Genomic DNA, 27,479 nt, shown 5'->3' with positions numbered 1-27,479 from the left:
AGACCTCTGGCACTCCAGCTGCTCTGAAACTACAACCTGCATGCACAATCTCTCAGCTATAAAAGTGAATGGAGCATCCAGGGAGTTACAGTTTCACAAGAACTGCAGTGTCGGAGGTTGCTGACCCCTGCTGCACTGCAATCAATGTACAAAGGGTTAAAGGGGTTGTCTGGTTTCAGGAGGAAACTAGACAGCACAGGGAATGCGCCTGCATTAAAGTGATCATTACTTACCTAGCAGATGCCGCCCTGCCAGGATCTTTTTATCCGGCTGCAGAGGTGACATCATGTCGACAACATGGGACCGCTGCAGTATTTCGTTACAGTGGTCACCACTGCAGCCGGGTAAACAGATCCCAGCTGGGAGATCAGTAGTGGCGGCATAGGATCTGCCAGGTAAGTAACGATCACTTCTTCATCCCATACGGATCCTCCTGTGTTGTGTGGTTTCTTCCTGAAACGTTTACTTCTTAGTACGTAATCCTGTAGGGCACTGTCCCGGATCTAAGAGGCACAGCAGTGATTGGAGATTTATTTTTCAGGTGCTGCCCCCCATGGGCAAATAAATATGCAAATGTGATCATATCGGCCAAACCAGAGACACCCATGTGCAGGGAGCTGTTTTGGGGGCTCCTGCCCCTCATTAGTAAAGAGCAGGGTTGGGGTGATCTCACTTGAGCATTGCTTTAAGGGTAAGTCTCTCTATACTGCTCCAGTACCCAGCTCTGCCTGATGAGGAGCAGGAACCTCGGACCACTGTCTACAGATGGGAGTCTCTGGTGTGGTTGGCGTGATCCAGGTTACAAGCCATGTGGAAAGTTTAAAGGGGTTGTCTGATCTCAGACATTGGTGACAACTATGTCTGTGATGGGAGTACCCCTTTTATCCCCCAACAATCACATTAAAAATGGAGAAACCCTTCTGAAAAGGTCACTGCAGATTTTGAAGTAAATATAGTTGGTGCACAACTCAGGGGACACAAGTGCATGTTTCACCTCTTAGTGACATAACTAATTGAAGCCATAAAGGGAACCTGTCATGTTGAATATGGTGTTTAAGTGACAGGCAGCATGTTAGAGAGCAGGAGGAGCCGAGCAGATTGATATATACAGTATTTTTATAGTAAAAGATTCAGTAAAACTTGTCATTTTTTGTATTTTCATTTTTCTTCCCTTTCTTCCTTGAGCCATAACTTTTTTATATTTCAGGTCACATAGCTGTATGAGGGCTTTATTTTTTGTGGGACAAGTTGTACTTCTAATGCCACCATTAATTATGGCATAAAATGTAGTGGTAAGCGGCCAAAAAATTCCAAATGGGGTGAATTGAATTGGTTTTGTTCCCACAGCGTTTTAATTGTCAGCAAAAATCTCTGGGTCAGTACGATTACTACAATACCCCATATGTATAGTTTTTTTTGTATGTCTAAGTAGGGTAAAAATAAATTTAAACTTTGAAAAATAAATTATGTTTTACATTACCATATTCTGACCCCCATTACTTTTTTATTCCTATGTATACGGAGCTATATAGGGGCTCATTTTTGCAGGACAATCTGTAGTTTTTATTGATACCATTTTGGAGTGTGTGTGACTTTTTGATCACATTTTATTAAATTTTTGGGGGGTAAGAAAAGCAATGAAAAAAATTAAAAAATGGCCACTATAACCCTTTCTTCCGTTACGCCATTCGCCGTATTGGAATTGAAAAGATATATATATTTTACTAGTACAGGTGTTTTTTGGTCGCAGTGGTACCCATGATGTTTATATTTATTGATATAAATTTTTTCATAATACGGACAGGGGGCGATTTAAACTTATTTTTTATATATTTAAAAAAAAATTGTGTGATGATTTTAAAGCTCATATATGAGCCTATAAATTCTGTTTAATTTTTCATTTTGTGCACTTGATCTCTCATAGCAGGCATTCGGAAATAATATACAGGTCATCATGAGTCTCATCAGTATAATAGCCTCATACAGTATAATGTCTCCCTGTTGCCCCCATACAGGAGCAGCAAGAAGACATTACTGTATGTGGGCCACAAGACATTATTATACTGATGGGGGAAGGGGGGGGGGGGGGGGAGTTACAAACGGTTGTCCCATACAGTATAATGTCACCTTATGGCCCCCTTACAGTATAGTTTCTGAGTCCAGACAGTATAGAACGTCTCCTTGTGGCCCCCATGCAGTATAGAACGTCTCCTTGTGGCCCCCATGCAGTATAGAACGTCTCCTTGTGGCCCCCATGCAGTATAGAACGTCTCCTTGTGGCCCCCATGCAGTATAGAACGTCTCCTTGTGGCCCCCATGCAGTATAGAACGTCTCCTTGTGGCCCCCATGCAGTATAGAACGTCTCCTTGTGGCCCCCATGCAGTATAGAACGTCTCCTGGTGGCCCCCATACAGTATATAATGTCTCCTTGCGGCCCCCCATACAGTATATAATGTCTCCTTGCGGCCCCCCATACAGTATATAATGTCTCCTTGCGGCCCCCCATACAGTATATAATCAGGGCTCCAATGCGACTTAGAATTTACAAATGGCGACAAGACTTTTTAGTCTCGTCGCCATTTGCAACTAGATCCGCCGCCGCAGCTCTGCAGTTGCATACAGCGGCGGGGCACCGGAGATTATAGTTCTCTACCCCGACGCCGATGTTCTTCTCAGCAGCGCAGTGGAGAAGGAGTCTCTCCTTCCCCCTGTGCTGCTGCTGCCGCCGCCAATAAGAGGAGACGGGAGGAGGAGGGGTGGGGCTATTGCCACTGCGCCACCAATGAAGATAACTGGCCTGTTAATACAAATACAGGAGGCGGGTGCCGGAATCAAATAGCCAGCACCCGAGGGGTTAACTGCAGCGGATCGCAGCTCCCTGTCAGAGGTCGGGTGCCGGCTATTTGATTCCGGCACCCACCTCCTGTATTTGTATTAACAGGTCAGTTATCTTCAATGGTGGCGCAGTGCGCCCCTCCCCCCAGTATAGTAAACATTGGAGGCGCAGTGGGCAGTGCCAATGAGGGTTAAAAAAAAAATTAATTAATTAACTCACCTCCTCCAATTGATCGCGTAGCTGCCGGTCTCCTGTTCTTTCTTCAGGACCTGTGGTGACGTCACTGAGCTCATCACATGGTCCATTACCATGGTGATGGATCATGTGATGTACCATGTGATGAGCACAGTGATGTCACCACAGGTCCTTTGACAGGTCCTGAAGAAAGAACAGGAGACCGGCAGCTACGCGATCAATTGGAGGAGGTGAGTTAATTTATTTTTTAACCCTCATTGGCACTGCCCACTGCGCCACCAATGTTTATTATACTGGGGTGTTGGGGGGGGGCGCACTGCTCCACCAATGTTTATTATACTGAGTTGTTGGGGGAGGGCGCACTGCGCCACAAATGTTTATTATACTGAGTTGTTGGGGGAGGGCGCACTGCGCCACCAATGTTTATTATACTGGGGTGTTGGGGGGGCGCACTGCGCCACCAATGTTTATTATACTGGGGTGTTGGGGGGGCGCACTGCGCCACCAATGTTTATTATACTGGGGTGCATATAATGTTTATTATATTGACCTTCTACTAAGCATTCTGTATCAAAGAATGCTATTATTTTCCCTTATAACCATGCTATAAGGGAAAATAATACAGTGAATAGACTTTCATCCTAGCAACCATGTGTGAAAATCGCACCGCATCCGCACTTGCTTGCGGATGCTTGCGATTTTCACGTAGCCCCATTAACTTCTATAGGCCTGCGTTGAAAAACGCACAACATAGAGCATGCTGCAATTTTCACGCAACGCACAAGTGATGCGTGAAAATCACCGCTCATGTGCATAGCCCCATAGAAGTGAATGGGTCCGGATTCAGTGCGGGTGCAATGCGTTCACCTCACGCATTGCACCCGCGCAGAAATCTCGCCCATGTGAAAGGGGCCTAAGGGTGAATAGGACAAGGGTTCCAACCCCTAAGGGGGCTAATAGTAAGTTAAAAAAAAATAAATAAAAAAAACACTAAGGCTACTTTCACACTTGCGGCAGTGTGATCCGGCAAGCAGTTCCGTCGTCGGAACTGCCTGCCGGATCCGCCGATCTGGATGTGACAGGCATTTGTGAGACGCATCCGGATGCGGATCCGTCTCACAAATGCATTGCAAGAACGAATCCATCTGTCCGCTTGTCATGCAGACCGACGGATCAGTAGTGTATCTTTTTACTGGTCTGCGCATGCACAGACCGGAAAGACGGATCCTGCATTCCGGTATTTTGAATGCCGGATCTGGCACTAATACATTCCTATGGGGAAAAATGCCGGATCCGGCATTCAGGCAAGTCTTCAGTTTTTTTCGCCAGAGATAAAACCATAGCATGCTGCAGTTTTATCTTTTGCCTTATCAGTCAAAATGACTGAACTGAAGACATCCTGATGCATCCTGAACGGATTGCTCTCCATTCAGAATGCATGGGGATATACCTGATCAGTTCTTTTCCAGTATAGAGCCCCTGTGACGGAATTCAGCGCCGGAAAAGAAAAACGCTACTGTGAAAGTACCCTAAAATATTAAAGGGAACCTGTCACCTGGATTTTGGGTATAGAGCTGAGGACATGGGTTGCTAGATGGCCGCTAGCACATCCGAAATACCCAGTCCCCATAGCTCTTTGTGCTATTATTGTGTAAAAAAACCAATTTGATACATATGCAAATTAACCTGAGATGAGTCAGAGCTTGAAAATATGACTCTTCTCTGGTCACACAAGTAAGATATGACTCTTTTATGTTAATTTGCATATGTATCAAATCGTTTTTTTTACACAATTAAAGCACACAGAGCTATGGGGACTGGGTATTGCGGATGTGCTAGCGGCCATCTAGCAACCCATGTCCTCAGCTCTATACCCAAAATCCCGGTGACAGGTTCCCTTTAAGTTTAAATCCCCCCTTTCCCAATTTTACATATAAAATATATAAACAATAAATAAATAAACATATTACATAGCGCTGCGTCTGAAAAGTCCAAACTATTAAATTATTAAAAAATATCTCCTATGCGGTGAGCATTCGCCATTTTTTTGTCACCTTGTCACCCCAAAAAATAGGATAGGACTGTTCTATTATGGGCCGAACGTTTCATAAAATGCGAAATGCACGCTGCTTTTTTGCGCGGTATTTAGTATCGCATTACTTTTTTATGGTAACGAAAGCGAAACAAAATTTTGGTATCGAAACAACCCTACGCCTATCTAATCGGCGTAGCATGGTCACGATACCAAAATTTTGATTCGGTTTCGATTTAGCGACAAAAAATTTAATTTGGCGCCTAAATTTTTCAGTTCAGGAGCCAATGGCTACTAGGCATTTGTTTTTAGTCTGGAGCACTGTATAACCTCTCCTTGCGGCGGGCCCCATACAGTATAACCTCTCCTTGCGGCGGGCCCCATACAGTATAACCTCTCCTTGCGGCGGGCCCCATACAGTATAACCTCTCCTTGCGGCGGGCCCCATACAGTATAACCTCTCCTTGCGGCGGGCCCCATACAGTATAACCTCTCCTTGCGGCGGGCCCCATACAGTATAACCTCTCCTTGCGGCGGGCCCCATACAGTATAACCTCTCCTTGCGGCGGGCCCCATACAGTATAACCTCTCCTTGCGGCGGGCCCCATACAGTATAACCTCTCCTTGCGGCGGGCCCCATACAGTATAACCTCTCCTTGCGGCGGGCCCCATACAGTATAACCTCTCCTTGCGGCGGGCCCCATACAGTATAACCTCTCCTTGCGGCGGGCCCCATACAGTATAACCTCTCCTTGCGGCGGGCCCCATACAGTATAACCTCTCCTTGCGGCGGGCCCCATACAGTATAACCTCTCCTTGCGGCGGGCCCCATACAGTATAACCTCTCCTTGCGGCGGGCCCCATACAGTATAACCTCTCCTTGCGGCGGGCCCCATACAGTATAACCTCTCCTTGCGGCGGGCCCCATACAGTATAACCTCTCCTTGCGGCGGCCCCCATACAGTATAACCTCTCCTTGCGGCGGGCCCCATACAGTATAACCTCTCCTTGCGGCGGGCCCCATACAGTATAACCTCTCCTTGCGGCGGGCCCCATACAGTATAACCTCTCCTTGCGGCGGCCCCCATACAGTATAACCTCTCCTTGCGGCGGCCCCCATACAGTATAACCTCTCCTTGCGGCGGCCCCCATACAGTATAACCTCTCCTTGCGGCGGCCCCCATACAGTATAACCTCTCCTTGCGGCCCCCATACAGTATAATCTCTCCTTGCGGCCCCCATACAGTATAATCTCTCCTTGCGGCCCCCATACAGTATAATCTCTCCTTGCGGCCCCCATACAGTATAATCTCTCCTTGCGGCCCCCATACAGTATAATCTCTCCTTGCGGCCCCCATACAGTATAATCTCTCCTTGCGGCCCCCATACAGTATAATCTCTCCTTGCGGCCCCCATACAGTATAATCTCTCCTTGCGGCCCCCATACAGTATAATCTCTCCTTGCGGCCCCCATACAGTATAATCTCTCCTTGCGGCCCCCATACAGTATAATCTCTCCTTGCGGCCCCCATACAGTATAATCTCTCCTTGCGGCCCCCATACAGTATAATCTCTCCTTGCGGCCCCCATACAGTATAATCTCTCCTTGTGGCTCCAATTTTTATTTTTTTTTCTAAATGGGTATTTATCGAGATATATATAGTTAAGTTATCGTGATAAATTTCTTACTATCGTTATCGTGGGAATATTTTAGGTATCTCCCAACCCTATGTGGTAATGGAGGCTGCATACAAGTGCTGCTGCTCATTATCCACACTTCACCTCCTCTCGTGTCTCCTCATCTTCTCCATTCTCACAGAGATTCCCCTGTATTCAGGATCATGATCCCTGACAAGTAGGAGAGGCGGACGAGGCAGCACTTTAGCTCAGGCTAGTTTCACACTAGCGGCAAGGAACTCCGGCAGGCTGTTCCAGCGGGTGAACATCCTGTCAGATCCGTGCTACCGCTAGTGACCGGGTGCCCCCTGACTAGGGCTGCAGTGAACGATTATTTTAGAAAATCAAGTATTCTATTGATTATTTTTTACTATTTAATCGAGTACTCTAATAATAAAAAAATTATTAATAGACTGCTTTCCTTTATAAAAATTAATCAGACCCCCTGCCATCAGTCTCCAACACCCTTCGTTCCCCACTGTGCGATCAGCCCAAGTGCATCAGTTCCCCCCAGAGCCTTCAGCTCTCCCCTCATTGTGCCATAGTCTTTGCTGCCCTGCTCCTCCTGACACCCGGGTTACACAGCATCATTGGTTGCTATGACGCTGTGCACTCAGGGCGCCCGGCCTTAGTCACACAGTACGTCAGGAGGTCAGAGCAGCCGGGACCATGGACGTGCTGTGAAGTGTCCGGAGGTTCCCTGCTGAAAAGGTGAGTATTCCAAGTGCAGCGGGAGACCACGGAGCGGGAGTAATAGCAAGCGCTTCACTCTCACTCCGTGGTCACATGACACAAGCGAATCTTCGGTGCATCGAGGATTTTTTTGTGTCAAATTACTCGATTTAATCGAGTAATCGTTTCAGCCCTACCCCGGACATGTCGTAGTTTTATTCTGGCCGCCTGTCGGCATGTTTGCCATGCTGCCGCCGGAACTCCAGCCCGCCCCCATTGTAGTGAAAGCGGTAGTCCGGGGGCACGCGTGCACTAGCGGCAGCACGGATCCGACAGCCTGCCGGAGTTCTTGCCCGCTAGTGTGAAAGTACCCTCAGTGTTGTGAACTTGTGCTTGTCCTCCTGTGTGATTAGGACGGCAGACATTTTATTTCTCCTAATGATCGCTCCCTAGACAAAACAAGCCATTCTAAGTAATGAAAGGTATTTGCGAATATATTGATCATAAAATAATATTTAACCCCTTCAACCCCAGGCCTGTTTTCACCTTCCTGCCCAGGCGATTTTTTGAAAATCTGACATGTGTCACTTTATGTGGTGATAACTTTAAAACGCTTTTACTTATCCAAGCCATTCTGAGATTGCTTTCTCGTCACATATCGTACTTCATGACAGTGGTAAAAATAAGTAAAAAAAATAAAAATTTTAATTCATTAAAAAAAATTACCAAAATTTGGAAAAAATTAGCAAATTTCTATTTCTCTACTTTTATAATAGATAGTAATACCGTAAAAAATAGCAATTACTTTACATTCCCCATATGTCTACTTCAGGTTTGGATCATTTTGAAAATGACATTTTATTTTTTTGGGGACGTTAGAAGGCTTAGAAGTTTGGAATCAAATCTTGAAATTTTTCTGAAAATTTTCAAAACCCACTTTTAAGGGCCAGTTCAGGTCTGAAGTCACTTTGTGGGGCTTACATAATAGAAACCACCCAAAAATGACCCTATTCTAGAAACTACACCTCTCAAGGTATACAAAACTGATTTTACAAACTGTTAACCCTTTAGGTGTTCCACGAGAATTTATGGAAAATGGAGATGAAATTTCAGAATTTCACTTTTGGCAGATTTTACATTTTAATTAAAAAAAAATTCCGGCAGCAAAGCAAGGGTTAACAGCCAAATAAAACTCAATATTTATTACCCTGATTCTGCGGTTTACAGAAACACCCCACATGTGATCGTAAACGGATGTAAGGGCACACGGCAGGGCGCAGTAGGAAAGGAACGCCATATGGTTTTTGGAAGGCCGATTTAGTTGAACTGTTTTTTAGATGCCATGTCCCATTTGAAGCCCCCGTGATGCATCCCTACAGTAGAAACTCAAAAAAGTGACCACATTTTGGAAACTACGGCATAAGGTGCCAGTTTTATTGGTACTATTTTGGGGTACATATGATTTTTAATTGCTCTATATTACGTTTTTTGTGAGGCACGGTAACCAAAAAATGTATGTTTTGGCACCGTTTTTATTTTTACAGCGTTTACCTGAGGGATTAGGTCATATGAATTTTTTATAGAGCAGATCGTTACGGACGTGGTAATACCTAATATGTCTACCTTTTCTTATTTATTTAAGTTTTACACAATAATAGCATTTTTGAAATCGAAAATAATGATATTTTAGTGTCTCCATAGTCTGAGAGCCATAGCTTTTTTATTTTTTGATCGATTCTCTTAGGTAGGGTCTCATTTTTTGCGGGATGAGGTGACGGTCTGATTGGTACTATTTTGGGGGGCATACGCCTTTTTCATCACTTGCTGTTGCAATTTTTGTGATGCAATGTGACAAAAATGGCTTTTTTATTTTACGGTGTTCATCTGAGGGGTTAGGTCATGTGATATTTTTAAAGAGCTGGTTGTTACGGACGTGACTCACCTGCTGCTTGTCCGGTTTTGGCCAGGAGCCCACCCAACTCCAAGATGCTCTGCTCCTTGACGCGTACGGCTTCCTCATCGCTTTCCTGGATGTCTCGCTTCACTACAGAGCAAACAGATACAGCTTTCAGACGCAGTGTCTATCACATGGCACACGTCACAGTACTGTAGGTATAAATTCTAATGTTCACAGAGAGACTCCTCAAAACTGGAGGTGCCGGCTATAACAACCTATCCACTTCTTACCTCATGGGTTCTCCACCTTTTACATGCTGATGAGCCCATGAAACATAGCGCTGGACAGAGCTGGAGGCAGAAGGCTCCATACACCGAGCAGAGGCTGTGGTGGGTCACACAGTGAATGGAGCTTCATCAGTGGAGATCCCAGGGACAACCACTGATCAGAACATCTAATGCAATGAGTAGACCACCACTGTGGATGAAACATTACTGCCGCCGAGCTCAAAAACTGACGGATATCATAACATCTATGGGAGAAATGAAGGATTAGGCCACTTTCACACTGGCGTTTCTAGGTACACTTGCGAGATCCGTTTCAAGGCTCTTACAAGCGGCCCAAAACGGATCAGTTTTGCCCCAAGGCATTCTGAATGGATAAGGATCCGTTCAGAATGCATAAATTTTGCTGCGTTTGGTCTCCCTTCCGCTTTTTAGGCAGTCACTAAAACGTAGCTTGCAGCGTTTTGGTGTCCGCCTGACGATGCAGAGCCAAACTGATCCGTCCTGGCACACAATGTAAGTCAATGGGGAGGGATCCGTTTTTCACTGACACAATATGGTGCAATTGAAGACTGATCCGCCCCCCATTGACTTTCAATGTAAGTCAAGACGGATCCGTTCTGAACGGATACAAGCGTTTGCATTATCGGTGCGGATCCGTCTGTGCAGATACAAGACGGATCTGCATCAAACGCAGGTGTGAAAGTAGCCTTGCATGGCATTGGTTGAAATCAGTTTGCCACTTGAGTAACCAACAGATGAGCAGGGTCCTCTAGAAGGAGGGATAGTCTAGTTAGATACTCTTTCATAGCCAACAGTGGGGTCCCAAGACTGAAACCCCTTCTATTATCTATGATATAACCGAACTGAGTAGACAACCCATTAAAGGGGCAGAAATCTGGCACAATAGACGGAGCTGTGTAGTCCTGGAGCTAAGCGTCAGAGCTAGGCAGAACAGCTGATTGGCGGGTGTCTGGAGTGTCGGACCCCGGCCCCCCCAATCAGGTGTATCCTTTGTACAGGTCATCAATGTCTGAATGGTAGAACCTGTTCTCACTGAGGGCAGCATAGTGTAGTAACAGAGCCTCTGATTGCTGTGATGGTAGTGGGTACTTTTTGAGTACTGACATGGTGAACACCGCAGTGCGTGCCAGCCCTCCGAGGGATCCTTGCCCAATCCTGCTCACTGCCTCAGGGCGATTCCTTTCCCATGTACACCTGTCCAGAGGCGGGGAAGAGCATCAGACTCATCTCCCTCACAGCGCTGGTGCACACTGCGGGGCTCGTCAGATACCGATGACATCACTGCACTGAAATGAGTGGGTCTGTCACTGTACTATAGTGCGGATCCCTTTAAAGCCCCACTTACAGAACGAGCCACCCATAGAAGCCAACCACATTACTGCTTTTGCTGCAGCAGATTTCTAGACTGAGATCCAATGTCCTGACGGTTCGGGAATAACGTTGAGCCAACTTCTGTTTTCAAGTTCGGAGTACAAGGTTCGTCCGTCATGGATTTGCCTATTACGGACCATAACTGATGCCTTGTGGTAGCGATATTTCATTACGGAATTCTTAGATGCCCCAAACCTTGCACGCAGAACTTGAAGCACGAGTTCGCTCATCCCTATTCGGGAAGCATTAGTTGTCAGGTTCCCTTTATAGGGGTTTTCCCACAATGCACTGGTCTCTGTCAGTCTCATATACTAGCAATACATCGGTGCGGCAGGACAGCTGCTCCACTCATGCGACTGTGTGAGGGCTCAGAACAGAGTGGGCCAAACATTTATCCCCTATACTGTCAATAATGTCCACTGCTGAAAACCCCCTTATTTAGGGCACATCTACGCGGGACGCGTACGTTGCAGCATAAAATCAGACAGCCACTGCTTGAAGCCACGGAAGGTGTCCAATTGTGATTCCGTGGCATCCAAAGTGAACAACCATGGCAGAAATGGCTGCAGATTTGACAGCTGTGTGAACGGGCCCTTAGAGCACGACACAAGGAGTCTTTCTTTGAGCTCTCTGAATCTGAGGCCTGGACCAGACATATCAGTGTGCTTTAAAGGGGTTATCCGGGTAACTGTCATCATCATCACATCGGAGGCGCCCCTGCCAATCAGCTGTTTTTGGAAGCTGCCATGTGGACTGCACATATGTCCAACACACAACCCTACAACCACCAGTCTCTGTATGGAAACATACAAATACAAAGTAGAACATCAAAAATAATAATAAATAAGCATAAAAAAAAATAATTGCAAATACTCATCATAATGTATAAATCAGTGGGCATGGTGTGTAGGGGAATATGCCCCACGGGTATCGCCAGGGGTCCACACACATTGTCCTAATTGTTTACAATGTTTTTATCCTTTGAGTTTTTGTGTTTTCTAATAAATTTCATATTTTTACAATAAGAGGTGCAGCCTTGTAGGTGGTGGTGTACTAACACCGTGGATGGCACTCGTTTATATTTGGTGTGCCCCCTATGCCAAATTTCTTACCGATTCTGGAAAACCCCTTTAAAGGGGTGTCCATACACCATTCGTAATCCTTGTGTGATATAAACTCTTGGAACTATCTTACAGGAAATGTTTTGATTCCGCATCCTTGTGATCTCTACGCCGAGTAAATGGGAAAAGTCTTGCTTCCATTGAGAGGATGAAAATCAATACAGATCTAAGGCCACTCTCACACTAGCGTTTCTATACTCCGGTATTGAGATCCGTCATAGGGGCTCAATACCGAAGAAAAACGCTTCCGTTTTGTCCCCATTCATTGTCAATGGGGACAAAACGTAACTGAACAGAATGGAGTGCTCCAAAATGTATTCCGTTCCCATACTTTCCGTCCTGGGATGTGGAGCAAAACGGATCCATCATGACCCACAATGCAAGTCAATGGTGATGGATCCGTTTAACTCTGACAACAGAAAACGGATCCGTCCCCCATTGACTTTCAATAGAGTTCATGATGGATCCATCTTGGGTATGTTAAAGATAATACAACCGGATCCGTTCATAACGGATGCAGATGGCTGTATTATCTGAACGGATCCAGCAAAAACACTACTGTGAAAGGAGCCTAAAGCTTCTCAGAAATGAAACTTTGCTACAACTGTATCCAGTCCAGACAATACCATCTTCTCTCGTCACAATGTATCAGCGCAGGAGGGGGTCCAATCTGTAGAGCGCACAGATTATCGTCTAGACTGGACACATCTGTAGTCTCAGGTTTCGGCCTCTGGATGCCTAAAGGAATGTCCTCACTCACTGACAGCAAGCAGAGATCTTGATGGGGAAGTGAAACACAGTATAGTAGAAAGATGCACACAAGGATGAGACTTCATGCGATATTAGACAATCTCCACATAATATACGGTAGGTCGTGTGGGTTGTCAGCCAGGAAGGGCCCCACTGCCCAGTCATTCAGGGCCCCGATACATGGAGGTAGCAGGAGACCTGTGTGGGCTTCCTCCACTCCACATCAGGATCTCCCCCCTGCCTGTCCTGGGAGCCAGGGCCCCTCCATGTACACGCTGATCCCGTGTACACAGCTCTAACAATGGCACACTGTCAGCACCGTGGGCTCCCCCCACACACCGCCGGCTCCCGCGCTCTCCCCGCGGCCAGCAGGCGGCTCCCCTCACCTATAGACTGCAGGATGTCTATACTCGCCGAACGGTCCGTCACCACCATTTCTTGCGCCCTCTGGAACTCGATCACAGCCGCTGTCGCCATCTTGCCCTATTCCTGCACCCTGACACAGCTCTTCCGGGCCGGAAGTAGCGCCACCGGAAGTTCACCCCCTTCTCAACGCGAGCCTGTTCCGGGGGATACCGCGGGGGCTGCTGGGAAGTGTAGTTCTCTCTGAGATAAAGGAATACAGAGGACGTCTTGGTGCTGTAAATGTGTGACAGACAGTGCAGGATGTAGATGTGTAATGTGCGGAGTGACACTTTAGGCCTCATGCATAGGACCGCAAAAAACGGATCCGCAAAGAATACGGATGACATCCATGTGCATTCCGTATTTTGCGGAACGGAACAGCTGGCCCCTAATAGAACAGTACTATCCTTGTCCTTAATGCGGACAGTCATAGGACATGTTCTTTTTTTTGCAGAACGGACATACGGAAACGGAATGCACACGGAGTACCTTCCGGTTTTTTTTTTGCAGACCCATTGAAATGAAAAAACAAAAACGGAACGGACACGGAATGAAAATACGTTCATGTGCATGAGGCCTTAGGGCTCGTTCACACGACCGTATGGCTTTTTCAGTGTTTTGTGGGCCGTTTTTAACGGAACTGTTTGGCTCCATTCACACGTCCGTAAGTGTTTTGCGGATCCGCAAAACAGGGACACCAGCCATGTGCACATGGCCTGCACTATAATAGAAAATGCCTATTCTTGCGGAAAATGTTCTATTTTTTTGCGGAAACGGAAGTGCGGATCTGGAAATGCGGATGTGAACAGCACATAGTGTGCTGTCTACATCCATTCCGGCCACATTGAAAATAAATGGGTCCGCACCCATTCCGCAAAATTGCAGAACGGATGCGGACCCATTTTGCGAACGTGTGAATGGACCCTTTTTCCGTTTTTTTTTTTCTGTTGTGTTTCCGGTTCCATTCTATTTTTCCGTGTGGCATATACAGTATACAGTAATTACATAAGAAAAATTGGGCTGGGCATAAAATTTTCAATAGATGGTTGCGCAAAAACAGAACAGATACGGAAGACATACGGAGTACATTCCGCATGTGTTCCGTTTTTTTTGCGGACCAATTGACTTGAATGGAGCCACGGAACATGATTTGCGGGCAATAATAGGACATGTTCTATCTTTCAATGGAACGGAAAAATGGAAATGGAATGCATACGGAGTACATTCCGTTTTTATTGCGGAACCACTGAAATGAATGGTTCCGTTTACGGAACTAAAAAAAACTGCCCATATACGGAACACAAAAAACGTTCGTGTGAACGATCCCTTAGTAGGATGGGGAGAATTAGGGAACAAAGTGGCAAATGACAATTACCAAGTGTTGGCTTAGGGCTCATGCACGCAGCCATATGTATTTTTCGGTCCACAAAACACAGATCCGAAAAAAGGGGTTTTCCAGGAGTAGAATATTGATGATTTATATCAAGGGTCAGCAACCTCTGGCATCCAGCTGCTGTCAAACCACAACTCCCAGCATGCTCCATTCACTTAATTGATCATTCCGAGAATGGCCATGCAAGTGGTATAGTGGGAGTTGTAGCTGGAGACCACAACTGGAGTGTCGGAGATAGCTGACCCCTGCTTTATATCCTCAGGATAGGTCATCAATATCCTCAATTGGTGGAGGTCAGACTCCCCCCAAAAAAAGAAGAAAGCTATTTGAAGAGACTCTACTGTGCTCCAGTAAGTCCTGTGGCCTCTTCCTAGCCCAGTGATGTCATATTCATCCATCATATGGCCTATAAGCAGCTCAAGTGAAGGGGTCTGTGCTGCAATACCAGGCACAGCGACTATCCTATGAACGGCGCTATCAATGGCGGATTATAATAGGGGCATTAGGGTCGGCATCCCCGGGCCCAGCATCGCTGGGGGGCCCAACGCCGACCCGAATGCCCACATACTGCGGCGGGGCACTGGAGCACATAGTTCCCTGCCCCGCTGCCTATCACCACCAAAGGCTTCAGGCCTATTATGCCTGAGGCCTATGTGGTAGTAAAAGCCCGGCGCAGGCGACGCGTGCGTGATGACATCATCCTGTGACGGGGCGCAGGGCTTTGATGTACGCGCACCTGCCTCACCATCCCAGACACAGTTAAGTATTAGCCTTTAGTTGTTTTTTTTTTTTTGCCAACTTGGGAGGCAGAGGAGGACATATTACTGCAGGGTCAGTGGGGGCAAATGATTACATGGGGCATCTTACTTAATGGGGGGGCAGTGTGGGGGCAAATGACTTAATGGTAGGCAGTGTGGGGGCAAATGACTTAATAGGGCAGTGTGGGGGCAAATGACTTCATGGCTCAGTGTGGGGGCAAATTACTTAATGGGGGTAGTGTGGGGGCAAATTACTTAATGGGGGCAGTGTGGGGGCAAATTACTTTGTGGGGCCCATAGCAACCAATCAGATCTCACCTTTCATTTTTAACAGCTTCTTTGGAAAATGAAAGGTGGAATCTGATTGGTTGCTATGGGAAACTAAGCCAGTTCTACTTTAGGCCTCTTTCACACTTGCGTTGTCCGGATCCGGCGTGTACTCCACTTGCCGGAATTACACGCTATTAAAGTCCTGGTTGCCATAGTAGGAGCGGGGAGCAGTATACTTACCGTCCGTGCGGCTCCCGGGGCGCTCCAGAGTGACGTCAGAGCGCCCCATGCGCATGGATGACGTGTCCAATGCGATCACGTGATCCATGCGCGTGGGGCGCCCTGACGTCACTCTGGAGCGCCCGGGGAGCCGCACGAACTGTAAGTATACTGCTCCCCCGCTCCCCACTACACTTTACCATGGCTGCCAGGACTTTAGCGTCCCGGCAGCCATGGTAACCACTCTGAAAAAGCTAAACGTCGGATCCGGCAATGCGCCGAAACGACGTTTAGCTTAAGGCCGGATCCGGATCAATGCCTTTCAATGGGCATTAATTCCGGATCCGGCCTTGCGGCAAGTCTTCAGGATTTTTGGCCGGAGCAAAAAGCGCAGCATGCTGCGGTATTTTCTCCGGCCAAAAAACGTTCCGTTCCGGAACTGAAGACATCCTGATGCATCCTGAACGGATTTCTCTCCATTCAGAATGCATTAGGATAAAACTGATCAGGATTCTTCCGGCATAGAGCCCCGACGACGGAACTGTATGCCGGAAGAAAAGAACGCAAGTGTGAAAGGGCCCTTACACCAGTTTGATAAATGACCCAATTATGTCTACCGGGGTCACTATTTTTTCAGCAGTATAGTACCTGGGACATTGGGGAGCACAGTGGGCACAGTATTGGGAGTGGCAGCAGGATGACACTGTGGGGACACCAGGATGGGGAGGTTGATGGAAAAATTTAGAAATCTAACGTGTCTGTGTAACAAACTCTGTAGAGATGAGATGCGGCTGAAGGAATTTGTCATGGCGTTCTGGGTCAGACGCAGGAGAAGAGGAAAGATAAGGTCTACATGACAGGAGATGTCACTGGATGTAACAGGCATGTGGTGCTGTATTCCCCTATATGTAGAGCTGGCTCACTACTGTGACCTGCGTCTCATCTTCTCCTCCAAGTCTTTTTTAATATAATCATGTGTATTTTAAATTTAGCAAATTTGTAACAGCCCAGATAACAGTGATAACTTTCTGTGTACAGATAACGTAGTAGATGTTCCCTGCAGTCCTATGTAGCACCCCACATAACACAATAATTCACTGTGTTATGTGGGGTGTTACATAGGACTGCAGGTAACATCTATGACATATGTACTCCGAGAGTTATGAGATGGTGGGGGTCCGACTTCTGGCACCCCCGCCAATCAGCTGTTTGAGGAGATGTTACGGCCTCGGTGTTGTGCGGTGTGACACGTTTGCTGTACATGCCAGTTGCCAGGGGCAACGTGTGGTTGTCTGCATGTGTGTGCTTTGCTCCCCTTCTCCTGGTTCCCCCTCTGTCTGGTGCTGGAGGGGTTAACTACCTTGCTGGATGTGGTCACTAGGTGCTTCTTATACCTGTGGCTTAAGGCCAGTAGTCAGTTGTACTCCAGCCTTGGTGTGTTCTGGAGTTATGCTCTTTGTCTGGATGTTCCATCTTCCAGTGTGAGGGCCACCTAGTGGGACATCGATGTCTTCCTTATTTCTCCTCCTTTTCCCCCTACCTTCCCTGTGTTGGTGTTTGGTGAGGGTTTATGTTCGGGGTGTGATGTTTTGTCTTGTTGTTACATGTCTGGTCAGTTGGTGTTATATGTCCGGCATGTATGCAAGTCGTACGCTGTTTGTTGCTTGACTGTTCCCCTGTCTGTTTTGTCCTCCGGAAGGGGGTCTCATGGTTCCCTGGAGGGGGAACCAAAAGTCTAGTCAGTGAGCTGTTGCTGGAGTGCTGGTTCCTTCTTGTGTCAGTACTTACTGAGTCCAGTATGTTATTCGGATTGCAGTACGTTTGCTTGGGTTCCAGTTCTTCTTGGTGTGTCTTCTGTTGTGCCGTCCAGCAGCTGCGGCAGGTAAGTTACCATGCATTCTGGGGTTCTTGGTTCAGTGGTTATTCCCGCCACTGGATACTTACCTGCCGTTGCACTTGGCTTTTCAACTGCAACTAGGCTGGTTGAGACTCCTGTTCATCCGTGTCTTGGAAGAACAGGTCGCCTCTTCCCTGCTCCTATATGAGGGATTATCAGGGCAACTCAGGGTCCTAGGTATCCAGGGTATGATCTGTCCTACCATCCAGGTCCGCTCATACGGTGAGGAGTTAGGGCGAGGATTAGGGATGCTTTAGGAGGTGACCTGCTCCTTGATTCCGACATCCTGGCCTAGTTGCTTCCCCGCATACCCATTATCGTACGGTGGGGAGTTTCCCCCAATCCTCACCGTGACAGGAGACCGCGATGTCCTAGTGAGCGCTGCAGCCTCTTTGGTCCTTACTAAGCACAGCGCTGTCCATTTGATAGCACTGCGCTTGGTATTACAGCTCAGACCCAATCACTCAGATGGGACAGAGCTGCACCTAGGCCATGTGAACGATGAATGTGATGTCATATGGACTAGGAAGAGACTGACGCTCACGAAGCACCGAAGTTTCTTCATACAGAAAAAAATTAAACTAAAATGTAGGGAGGGGCCCGAGTTGGGTAGACAGCCCCGGGCCTATCATGCACTTAATCTGCCCCTGGGCACTGTGTTTGGTGAGCTGTGAGGAGGCCGCAGTGCTTACTGGAGCGCCATGGCTTCTTCTAACAGCTGAGGTGCTGATATCACAGAACGGTCATGACCTACGGGGAAAGGGGCAAGATCCCAGAAAAGCGGACATGTCAGTACCACAAAAAATGTCTGTTGCACTCTATGGTCTCCCGCAAGGGAACTTACAAATAGGTTAGTATGTATGGGTAAAACTGAAGTATTATCTTCGAAATCATGTAATTGGTTGGCAGCAGCGGGGGCGTGTGATACCGGCCTTCTGGTAAAGTTTTGGCAGGATGGAAATGCTGCGAATTTGCACAGGTAAAATCTGCAGCAGATTACAGTATTAGGCATGTGGATGGGATTATAACAACTGCTATAGACTGGGAGAAACTATTGTCACATAATGACACTAAGACCTCACTTGAATGGGTCCGCAATCCGGAAGGTCCGGTGCGGAATGGAAGCACTACGGATTGCTTCGGGCTTTCTGTCCGTGCCTCCGCACCGCAAAAAATGGAACAATTTACTTTTGATAAGTATATTGTTAATTACGTTACTAGAGGTAACAAGTACAAGCGGATAAAATGAAACCCCACATGACTTACAAATAGTATAAAAAGGGCAATAAATGACAAAAGGAGGGCCTTTAAGAAATAGAAATCTGAGGGGTCAACTTTAGCCTTTAAAAAGTATAAAGAACTAAATATATGATGTAAGGATGTAATAAAATCAGCGAAAATACACAATGAAATATAGGTGGCCAAAGAAAGTTAGAACAACCCCAAAACATTCTTCAAATATATAAATGCAAAAAACCCAAGGTCAGAACATGTAAGGCCCCTAAATGATGGTAACGGGGTGTTGGTCACTGGGGATCAAGTGAAGGCAGGGCTCCAAAATGTTTTTTTAGCTCTGTTTATACAAAAGAAGTGAGGGCATCTCATGAGGGTGGTGCCACTGCTGTAAATACCTCAAATAACATACTTACATGGCTGACTGTATATATGGTCCTTAGTATGCTAAAAAAAAAAGTGAACAAAAGACCCCAGGTCCACATGGATTTAGAGTTCTAAAGGAGCTCAGTTCAGTTATTGCTTTTATCTCTGTTCATAATATTTACAGATTCTTTAACCTTTTTGCTACCAGCACCGTACATGTACTGCGATGGGTAAACATGGCGCCCGCTCGCTTGCACTTCGGGCGTCATGGCCGGCTGATCTCCGCTGTTTCAAATAGCAGAGACCCGTGGCTAATGACCGCGACCAGCAATAATGACGATCGCGGTCATTGTCATTAAATCCTTTAGATGCCGTGAACAAGTGTGATCACGGTATCTAAAATCACAAAAACCCGGAAGCGTGACTTCTTACCGGCATCCTCTGCGGTCTATGAGGATTCCGGTAATTGGTATCAATACGCTGAGTCTCTCTGTAAAGACCTAGGGCAGTGGTGGCGAACCTATGGCACGGGTGCCAGAGGCAGCACTCCGAGCCCTCTCTGTGGGGACCCGCCCCTGGAAAAAGTCTACAGTGTACCAATATGCCTTAGACTTCTCCTGGCATTGATCAGCGCAGGGCGCACTATGAACAGCACAGGCAGGGCACTGAATGTAGGCAGGCTATTATAGATACGTGATAAAGTACATGGAACATATACTATAGGACTGTAGTATTCTGGTTAAATTGCCGTGTTGGCACTTTGCAATAAATAAGAGGGTTTTGGGTTGCAGTTTGGGCACTCAGTCTCTAAAAGGTTCGACATCACTGACCTAGGCTATTGAAGCTACAATTCTTATTTTCGCCAGCAGGTGGCAGACCAACATAAGAAATTAGCAATTCTGCTCTCATAATGGATCTATAAGAACCATGATGGTTCAGAATAAAAAAAATAAAATTTTTTTAGTTTTGTAGCCTCAAACATGAGCTATAATACCATAAAAAAGGTAAAAAAAAAGTTATAAATATAAAAATTGCCTCCCTCTCCGTAGAATAAAAAAATACATAAATAACAAAAAATGTAAACATCATGGGCATCACTAAATATAAAAATATTTTTCTAATATGGCGTAACGGAAAAAAAGGGTTAAAATGGGTCATTCGCCATTTTTCATCACTTTCCTTACAGAAAAAAAATGTAATAAAAAAAAGATCATCCCGCAAAAAATGAGCCCCCACACAGCTCAGTAGCTATAACTATAAGAAAGTTATGGGGGTCAGAATATGGTGATGTTAAAAAAAAAAACATTTTTAAGTTTTAATTTATTTTTACACTATTTAGATATAAAAAAAAAACTACACATATGTGGTATCGTTGTAATTATACTGACCCAGAGAATGAAGGGCACGTTCTGCCTTAAAGGGCATAGGAACAAAACCTGTAAAACTGTGGAGGAATTGCATTTTGTTTTCTAATTCCACCCCGTTTGGAATTTTCTTTCACGCTTTCCACTACATTGTATGCCACATTTATTGATGGCATTAGAAAGTACAACTTGTCCAGCAAAAAATAAGCCCTCATATGGCTATGTCAACTAAAAAATAAAAAGTTATGGCTCAAGGAAGATGGGGAAGAAAAATGAAATCGCGAAAACGAAAAAAAGAAAAAAACCTCTGGTATCCTAAGGGTTAATGACAGGCATTGTACCAAGGGACTGGCACAAGGCGAATGTGGTGCCCATTTTCAAAAAGGGTGCTAGGTCTTCAACAGGAAATTATAGACCAGTAAGCTCAACATCCATAGTGGGAAAAATGTTTGAGGGCCTTCTACAGGACTACATACAGGATTATGTAACTGTCAATAATATAATAAGTGATAGCCAACATGGTTTTACTAAGAACAGAAGCTGTCAAACTAACCGGATTTGTTTTTAGGAGGAGGTGAGCCTGGACAGAGGGAAGGCTGTCGATATGGTGTTGTTGGACTTTGCAAAGGCGTTTGGTACTGTCCCACATGGACGTCTATTGGGTAAATTAAGGTCTATTGGTTTATAAAAAAAAAAATTCTTATGCCCTGGAGTTAGAAAAAGTACAAAGGAGAGCAACTATATTCATAAAGAGCCTGTAAAATCTTAGCTATGAGCAAAGGTTAAAAGAACTGAATTTGTTTAGTTTTGAAAAAAGACGTCTAAGGCTCTATTCACACGTCCGTGATGTGTTGCGGACCCGCAAATTGCGGGTCCGCAACACACCAGCCCGTCACCCCCATTGAAATGCCTATTCTTGTCCGCAAGCTGCGGACAAGAATAGGACATGCTCTATCTTTTTGCGGAGCTGCGTACCCAAAATCGGGGGCGCGCTCCGCAATTGCGGCTGCAGACAGCACACTGTGTGCTGTCCGCATCCATTCCGTCCCCATAGAGAATGAATGGGTCCGCACACTTTCCGCAAAATTGCGGAAAGGATGCGGACCCATTTTGCGGACGTGTGAATGGAGCCTAAGGGGGACATGATTAACCTGTAAGAATATATAAATGGACCATACAAAAAATATCGAGGGAAGCTATTCTGTGTTAAACCCCCTCAAAAAAACAAGGGGCCACTCCCTCTGCAGTAGGTTAGTGAAGCACAGAAGTCAGGACTGTTGGTATCTGTAGAGGAAAGGGGGAGATTCGAATATATACACTGAACAAAAATATAAACGCAACACTTTCGGTTTTGCTCCTATTTTGCATGAGCTGAACTCAAAGATCTGAAACATTTTCTACATACACAAAAGACCCATTACTCTCAAATATTGGTCACAAATCTGTCTAAATCTGTATATATTTTAAAAGTAGATAGGCACTCAATCATCTGTGGTCATCACAAAACACAAACGTTTATTCGCATAATTCAATCCAAAATTAAGACAAACTAATATATACAGAATAAATTCTATAAAAATCTTAAAATAAAATAAAACAATCCTATAGGCAAGGAATATTTTAGTAGATAAAAAAATCGATTAATTGACGTTGATTAAAATGCATCCCCCTACCTGTGCGCTCATGGGGGTATAGTAATGCTACCAATTCAATAAATCAAATCCACCAATGGTATGTCCACAAATATTAAAGGTAAAAAGAATAAAAAAAGTATCTGCCTTTTGTATCCAAGTATTATATATTTCAGCCCGCCGTATCCAAAAACAGTCTACGAAAGTTCGAACCTGCACATACAATGCAGTATTGGTTGTATAATTAAGTGCAGTCTACTTAGTGTCCCATCTGGAACACTGTCCCGTTATCATACAGGTTGCTTTCCGTCAATTGTCCTCTTACTGCAAATGTAAACTTGGTATAAAGTATTCACTTACCAGTGGGTTATTACAAAGTTCAGTGTTCCTGGTGGCGTCCCACGTGTCATGGAGCACTGAGTGTCTCTTACCTCCGCTTAGTTCCCACCGTGGTATGTGTAGCGCTGCCTCCGCTCCAAACTCGGCATGCCACGTGTTCCGATGTATTTTTCGGTTGATGCTCTTTATTGGCGTCTCCCACGTGTGTCCGACTTTGGAGTTGTAGTTCTGGCAGCGGTATCAAACCAATGAAGTCGATCTTCGCAGTGAGGATTTATCCTATTTCTGCCGGCAGAATGTTTGTTCTCTAATGTCGCTCCTTTAAAGCAGTGATGCCCAACCTACGGCCCGCGAAGCTGTGTCATGTGGCCCGTGCAGCAGAGGTCGCGATTTTACTCCCTGTAAAAAGTCTAAGGCGTAGCGATACGCCTTAGACTTTTCCCTCAAATTCATCAGCGCAGTGAGCGCTGTGAATGGCGCGGGCAGCGCAGCGATGCTGCCTGTGCTTGAAATAACCAATAGCAAAGCTCCTCACAGCAAGAAGCTTTGTTATTGGTTATTTTGGGCGGGTGTGGAGAGAAACATGTCCTATAGGAGGGGAAGCCGGCGGGAGCTGGAAGGAGTAGGGGCCGGCTCCCGGGGGTGGCGGGGTGGCTGCAGAAAGGAGTGATGGGCGCGATGCGCAAGGACCCTGGCAACCATGGCCCAGTTTGGTGCTCAGCATAACATGCTGTGACCTGAAAAAGGAAGATAATGCCACCCCACTCTGAGATAAGATCCTGGAAGCAAGCAGAGCAGCTGATGACGCCCAAGTTACCAGGTAACAGTGTCTCCTTCCACCCACCGCAGCATCCAAGTTTGTTCAGAAACAGTTTGTGCCATTCAAATAGGTTGGAAGAGAAGCAATAGCAGCACTGGTCCAGAAAAGATCAGCCCTATCTCAATAATGGTTAAGGGTTTGATTTAATCCTGGCTCCTTCATATTCTAGTAATAACCCTATAATGGACCTAAGTAACACATTCCCTCTCCAACAACATTCTGTATTATGGCTTCATTAAATCTAACAGCATCCATAAACCTAACATTTCACTCATGCCGCTCCATTCTCCTGATCATGACCTTAAAGGGACACTGACAGGCGAAATCAGCATATATAGTTAGATATATCACATTACAGGTCTTATAGAGTCTTTTAAAAGCATATAACTATCCCCCCTGTCCACCTTATAAAGAGCGAAATATAAAGTTTTATAACCTGCTTCTCCGTTCAGCAATCTGCCCAAGGGGCGGCGTTTCATGTGAAAATGCGCCCAGCCAGCCTTCCCAACTGCCGTTCTTAAGCCCCGCCCAGCTCATCATTATTCACTTCGCTGGGCGGCGGCTAGAACTCTCCCCAGTCCCGATCCTGCGCCTGCGCAATTCAATCCTCCCGGCATCGTTCTTGCCCAATCTTCTGCGCCCCGCCGTGCCGTTAGATCGCGCCGGCGTACACACACCAGCCTGCGTCTTCGAGGCAGCTGCAGCCTCAGCCATGCACTGTTCAGAGCAGCGCTTCAGAGCGCTGCTCACTCACATCATATAAGGGGTTAATTATAGTGCGTCCGACGGCACGGCGGGGCGCAGGCGCAGAAGATTGGGCATGAACGATGCCGGGAGGATTGAATTGCGCAGGCGCAGGATCGGGACTGGGGAGAGTTCTAGCCGCCGCCCAGCGAAGTGAATAATGATGAGCTGGGCGGGGCTTAAGAACGGCAGTTGGGAAGGCTGGCTGGGCGCATTTTTACATGAAACGCCGCCCCTTGGGCAGATTGCTGAATGGAGAAGCAGGTTATAAAACTTTATATTTCGCTCTTTATAAGGTGGACAGGGGGGATAGTTATATGCTTTTAAAAGACTCTATAAGACCTGTAATGTGATATATCTAACTATATATGCTGATTTCGCCTGTCAGTGTCCCTTTAACCACACACTGCGCCACATACATCACACTGATGTGTATGGTGCAGTGTATGATGTATGTGGTGCAGTGCGGAGTGCCAAGTGATAAAGTACAGGAAAGATCCGCCATATTGCACTGGACTTTATCACTTGGCTATAATTGTCTGCTGTTATTCAGATCAGTAATGGTCCCCCACATAAATACTCCCCTCTTTGGCCCCGTTCACACCACTGCTATTTATTTATGTTGTTCTGCTCAGTTACCTGAGCAGAAAAACAAAAATAACGGAAGTGCTGGATGTGCCCCTTTACAGTGGTAATGCCCAGATGTGCCCCCTTCACAGTTGTAATGCCCAAATGTGCCCCTTCACAGTTGTAATGCCCAGATGTGCCCCCTTTACAGTGGTAATGCCCAGATGTGACCCCTTCACAGGGGTAATGCCCAGATGTGACCCCTTCACAGGGGTAATGCCCAGATGTGCCCCCTTCACAGGGATAATGCCCAGATGTGACCCCTTTACAGTGGTAATGCTCACATGTGCGCCCTTCACATAAAAAAATGCCCAGATATTTTTGGTTTCAAAAGACCCGCACATCAGCTGATGGACGTCCTGACTCTAACAACCTGAATTGATGCTTTTACCCTGATGAACTTTTCTGGCATACAGCGAATATTCTGACCCTTATACTGATAGAGTTACAATCAAAACTCCTACATCGGAGAATCCTGCTGAATCGCTACTAACAGGTACTGCCGAATCTGACTCCATCAGCCACGTGGGACGCCACCGTGTGCTTTAGTCAGACGGCAATTGCAAGTGTGATTTTCATTTTGCCACACAGGGGATATTGACCGAATATATTGTTATAATCGAAAAAATAAATATCGAATTTTAGTCCGGACATTTATTCGAAGATTTATTCGATTTAAATTAATCTTTACATTGTTGATCATCTAACATCGAATTGTCATCGATTTTATATTTAATCAGGACATATTCTTTTACCCAAGTTGCACAAAGCACCCTTTTGCATGCCATCGCATATCCAGCTATTTATTTATGCTCTTAATCTGAATATTTTTAACATTGAATTTTTATTGTGTATTTTGTTATATTGTTATATTGTTTATTTTACTTTTTGGATCTATATATTGGTGTAATAAATATAATATTTTTGAATTAGTCTTTGTGTGGTCCATTGGGAGAGTGCTTAGCCTCTCTATATACATTATATTTTCCTTTTGACTGGGTGAGTCATTAGGCTTAGTAGCACCCACTCATAGCTACAGGCGATAGAGAGCCACCATACTCTTTATATTATTAATGCCCAGATGTGACCCCTTCACAGGAATAATGCCAAGATGTGCCCCCTTCACAGGGGGTAATGCCCAGATGTGCCCCCTTCACAGGGGTAATGCCCAGATGTGCCCCCTTCACAGTGATAATGCCCAGATGTGACCCCTTCACAGTGGTAATGACCAGATGTGACCCCTTCACAGTGGTAATGCCCAGATGTGACCCCTTCACAGGGGTAATGCCCAGATGTGCCCCCTTCACAGGGGTAATGCCCAGATGTGCCCCCTTTACAGTGGTAATGCTCACATGTGCCCCCTTCACAGAAAAAATGCCCAGATATTTGCCCCTTCACAATAGTAATGCTCGCACGTGCCCCTCACAGTGTTTGAGCCCTCACAGTGGTTCCAGCCCGCAAAATTTATACCATGTCTAGTGAGGCCCTCAGACGAGAAATGGTTGGTCACCACTGCTTTAAAGCATCATATGTACGGTTACTTGAAAGCTGTGATTGATTTCCAGACGCGTTTCGAAGTCTCTGTTTGCCTGACTTCTTCCTCAGTGGTTATCCAGCTCATAAACTCATACCCTTATATACCTTATCTCCAATTCTTCCGGCATTGTTCAAAATGTGGATCGGGATCCTGTTATTTGTTTGCTGGATTATACCTCCAACATACAGTACATATTATAGGGCTGCATTTAGCATCATTTGGTTACTGTTATGTATCTCTATGTATCAACATATACTCCTACAATGTATAAACAGTATCAAAGAGATATAAAAAAATATGTATATGTAAAAGAAAATACAAAAATACATTCCTTGCGGTTCACATGCATTTTTCTTGGGGAATTGCGTTTTTCACCTGCATTCCATATTTCTATTATAATTAAAATCCATTCAGTCTTATTTATTAAATTAATCAGATATACAATATAAAAGGGGGATTTCACTCGCTCAAATCCTTATTAATATAACAGAGAAAAGATTTTTCGTTTTTTATATATATACAGGTGAAACTCAAAAAATTAGAATACCGTGCAAAAGTCCATTTATTTCAGTAATGCAAATGAAAAGGAATTGCATTAATGCAGCTTAAAATTAGAATTTTGTGAAAAGGTTCAATATTCTAGGCTCAAAGTGTCACACTCTAGTCAGCTAATTAATCCATACCCCCTGAGCAAAGGGTACCTCAAAATTCTGACTTTGGGGTTTCATAAACTATAAGCCATAATCATCCAAATTATAACAAACAAAGGCTTGATATATCTCGCTTTGCATGTAATGAGTATCTCATATGTTAGTTTCACCTTTTAAGTTGCATTACTGAAATAAATGAACTTTGCACAATATTCAAATTTTTTGAGTTTCACCTTTGTGTGTGTATAAAATATATATATACACTCACCTAAAGAATTATTAGGAACACCTGTTTTATTTCTCATTAATACAATTATCTAGTCAACCAATCACATGGCAGTTGCTTCAATGCATTTAGGGGGGTAG

General features: G+C 45.5%; 1 protein-coding gene across 1 annotated transcript in view; it reads right to left on the bottom strand.

The window, feature by feature from the left end:
- PSMD11 (proteasome 26S subunit, non-ATPase 11) overlaps positions 1-13,371 on the bottom strand; it is a 46,740-nt gene extending 33,369 nt beyond the window's left edge. Inside the window, exons 1-2 of the mRNA XM_040436816.1 lie at positions 13,247-13,371; positions 9,356-9,457 (exon numbers count right to left, since the gene is read on the bottom strand). Coding sequence (XP_040292750.1) covers positions 9,356-9,457; positions 13,247-13,337 — 193 coding nt within the window. The 5' untranslated portion in view covers positions 13,338-13,371. The remainder of the gene's footprint in view (positions 1-9,355; positions 9,458-13,246) is intronic.
- Between the last annotated feature and the right edge of the window lie 14,108 nt (positions 13,372-27,479).

The sequence above is a fragment of the Bufo bufo genome, chromosome 6 (assembly GCF_905171765.1).
Source record: "Bufo bufo chromosome 6, aBufBuf1.1, whole genome shotgun sequence".
NCBI classification, from domain to species: domain Eukaryota; kingdom Metazoa; phylum Chordata; class Amphibia; order Anura; family Bufonidae; genus Bufo; species Bufo bufo.
The sequence above is the reverse complement of the archived record's forward strand: the minus strand, read 5'-3'. Positions and strand labels throughout refer to the sequence as shown.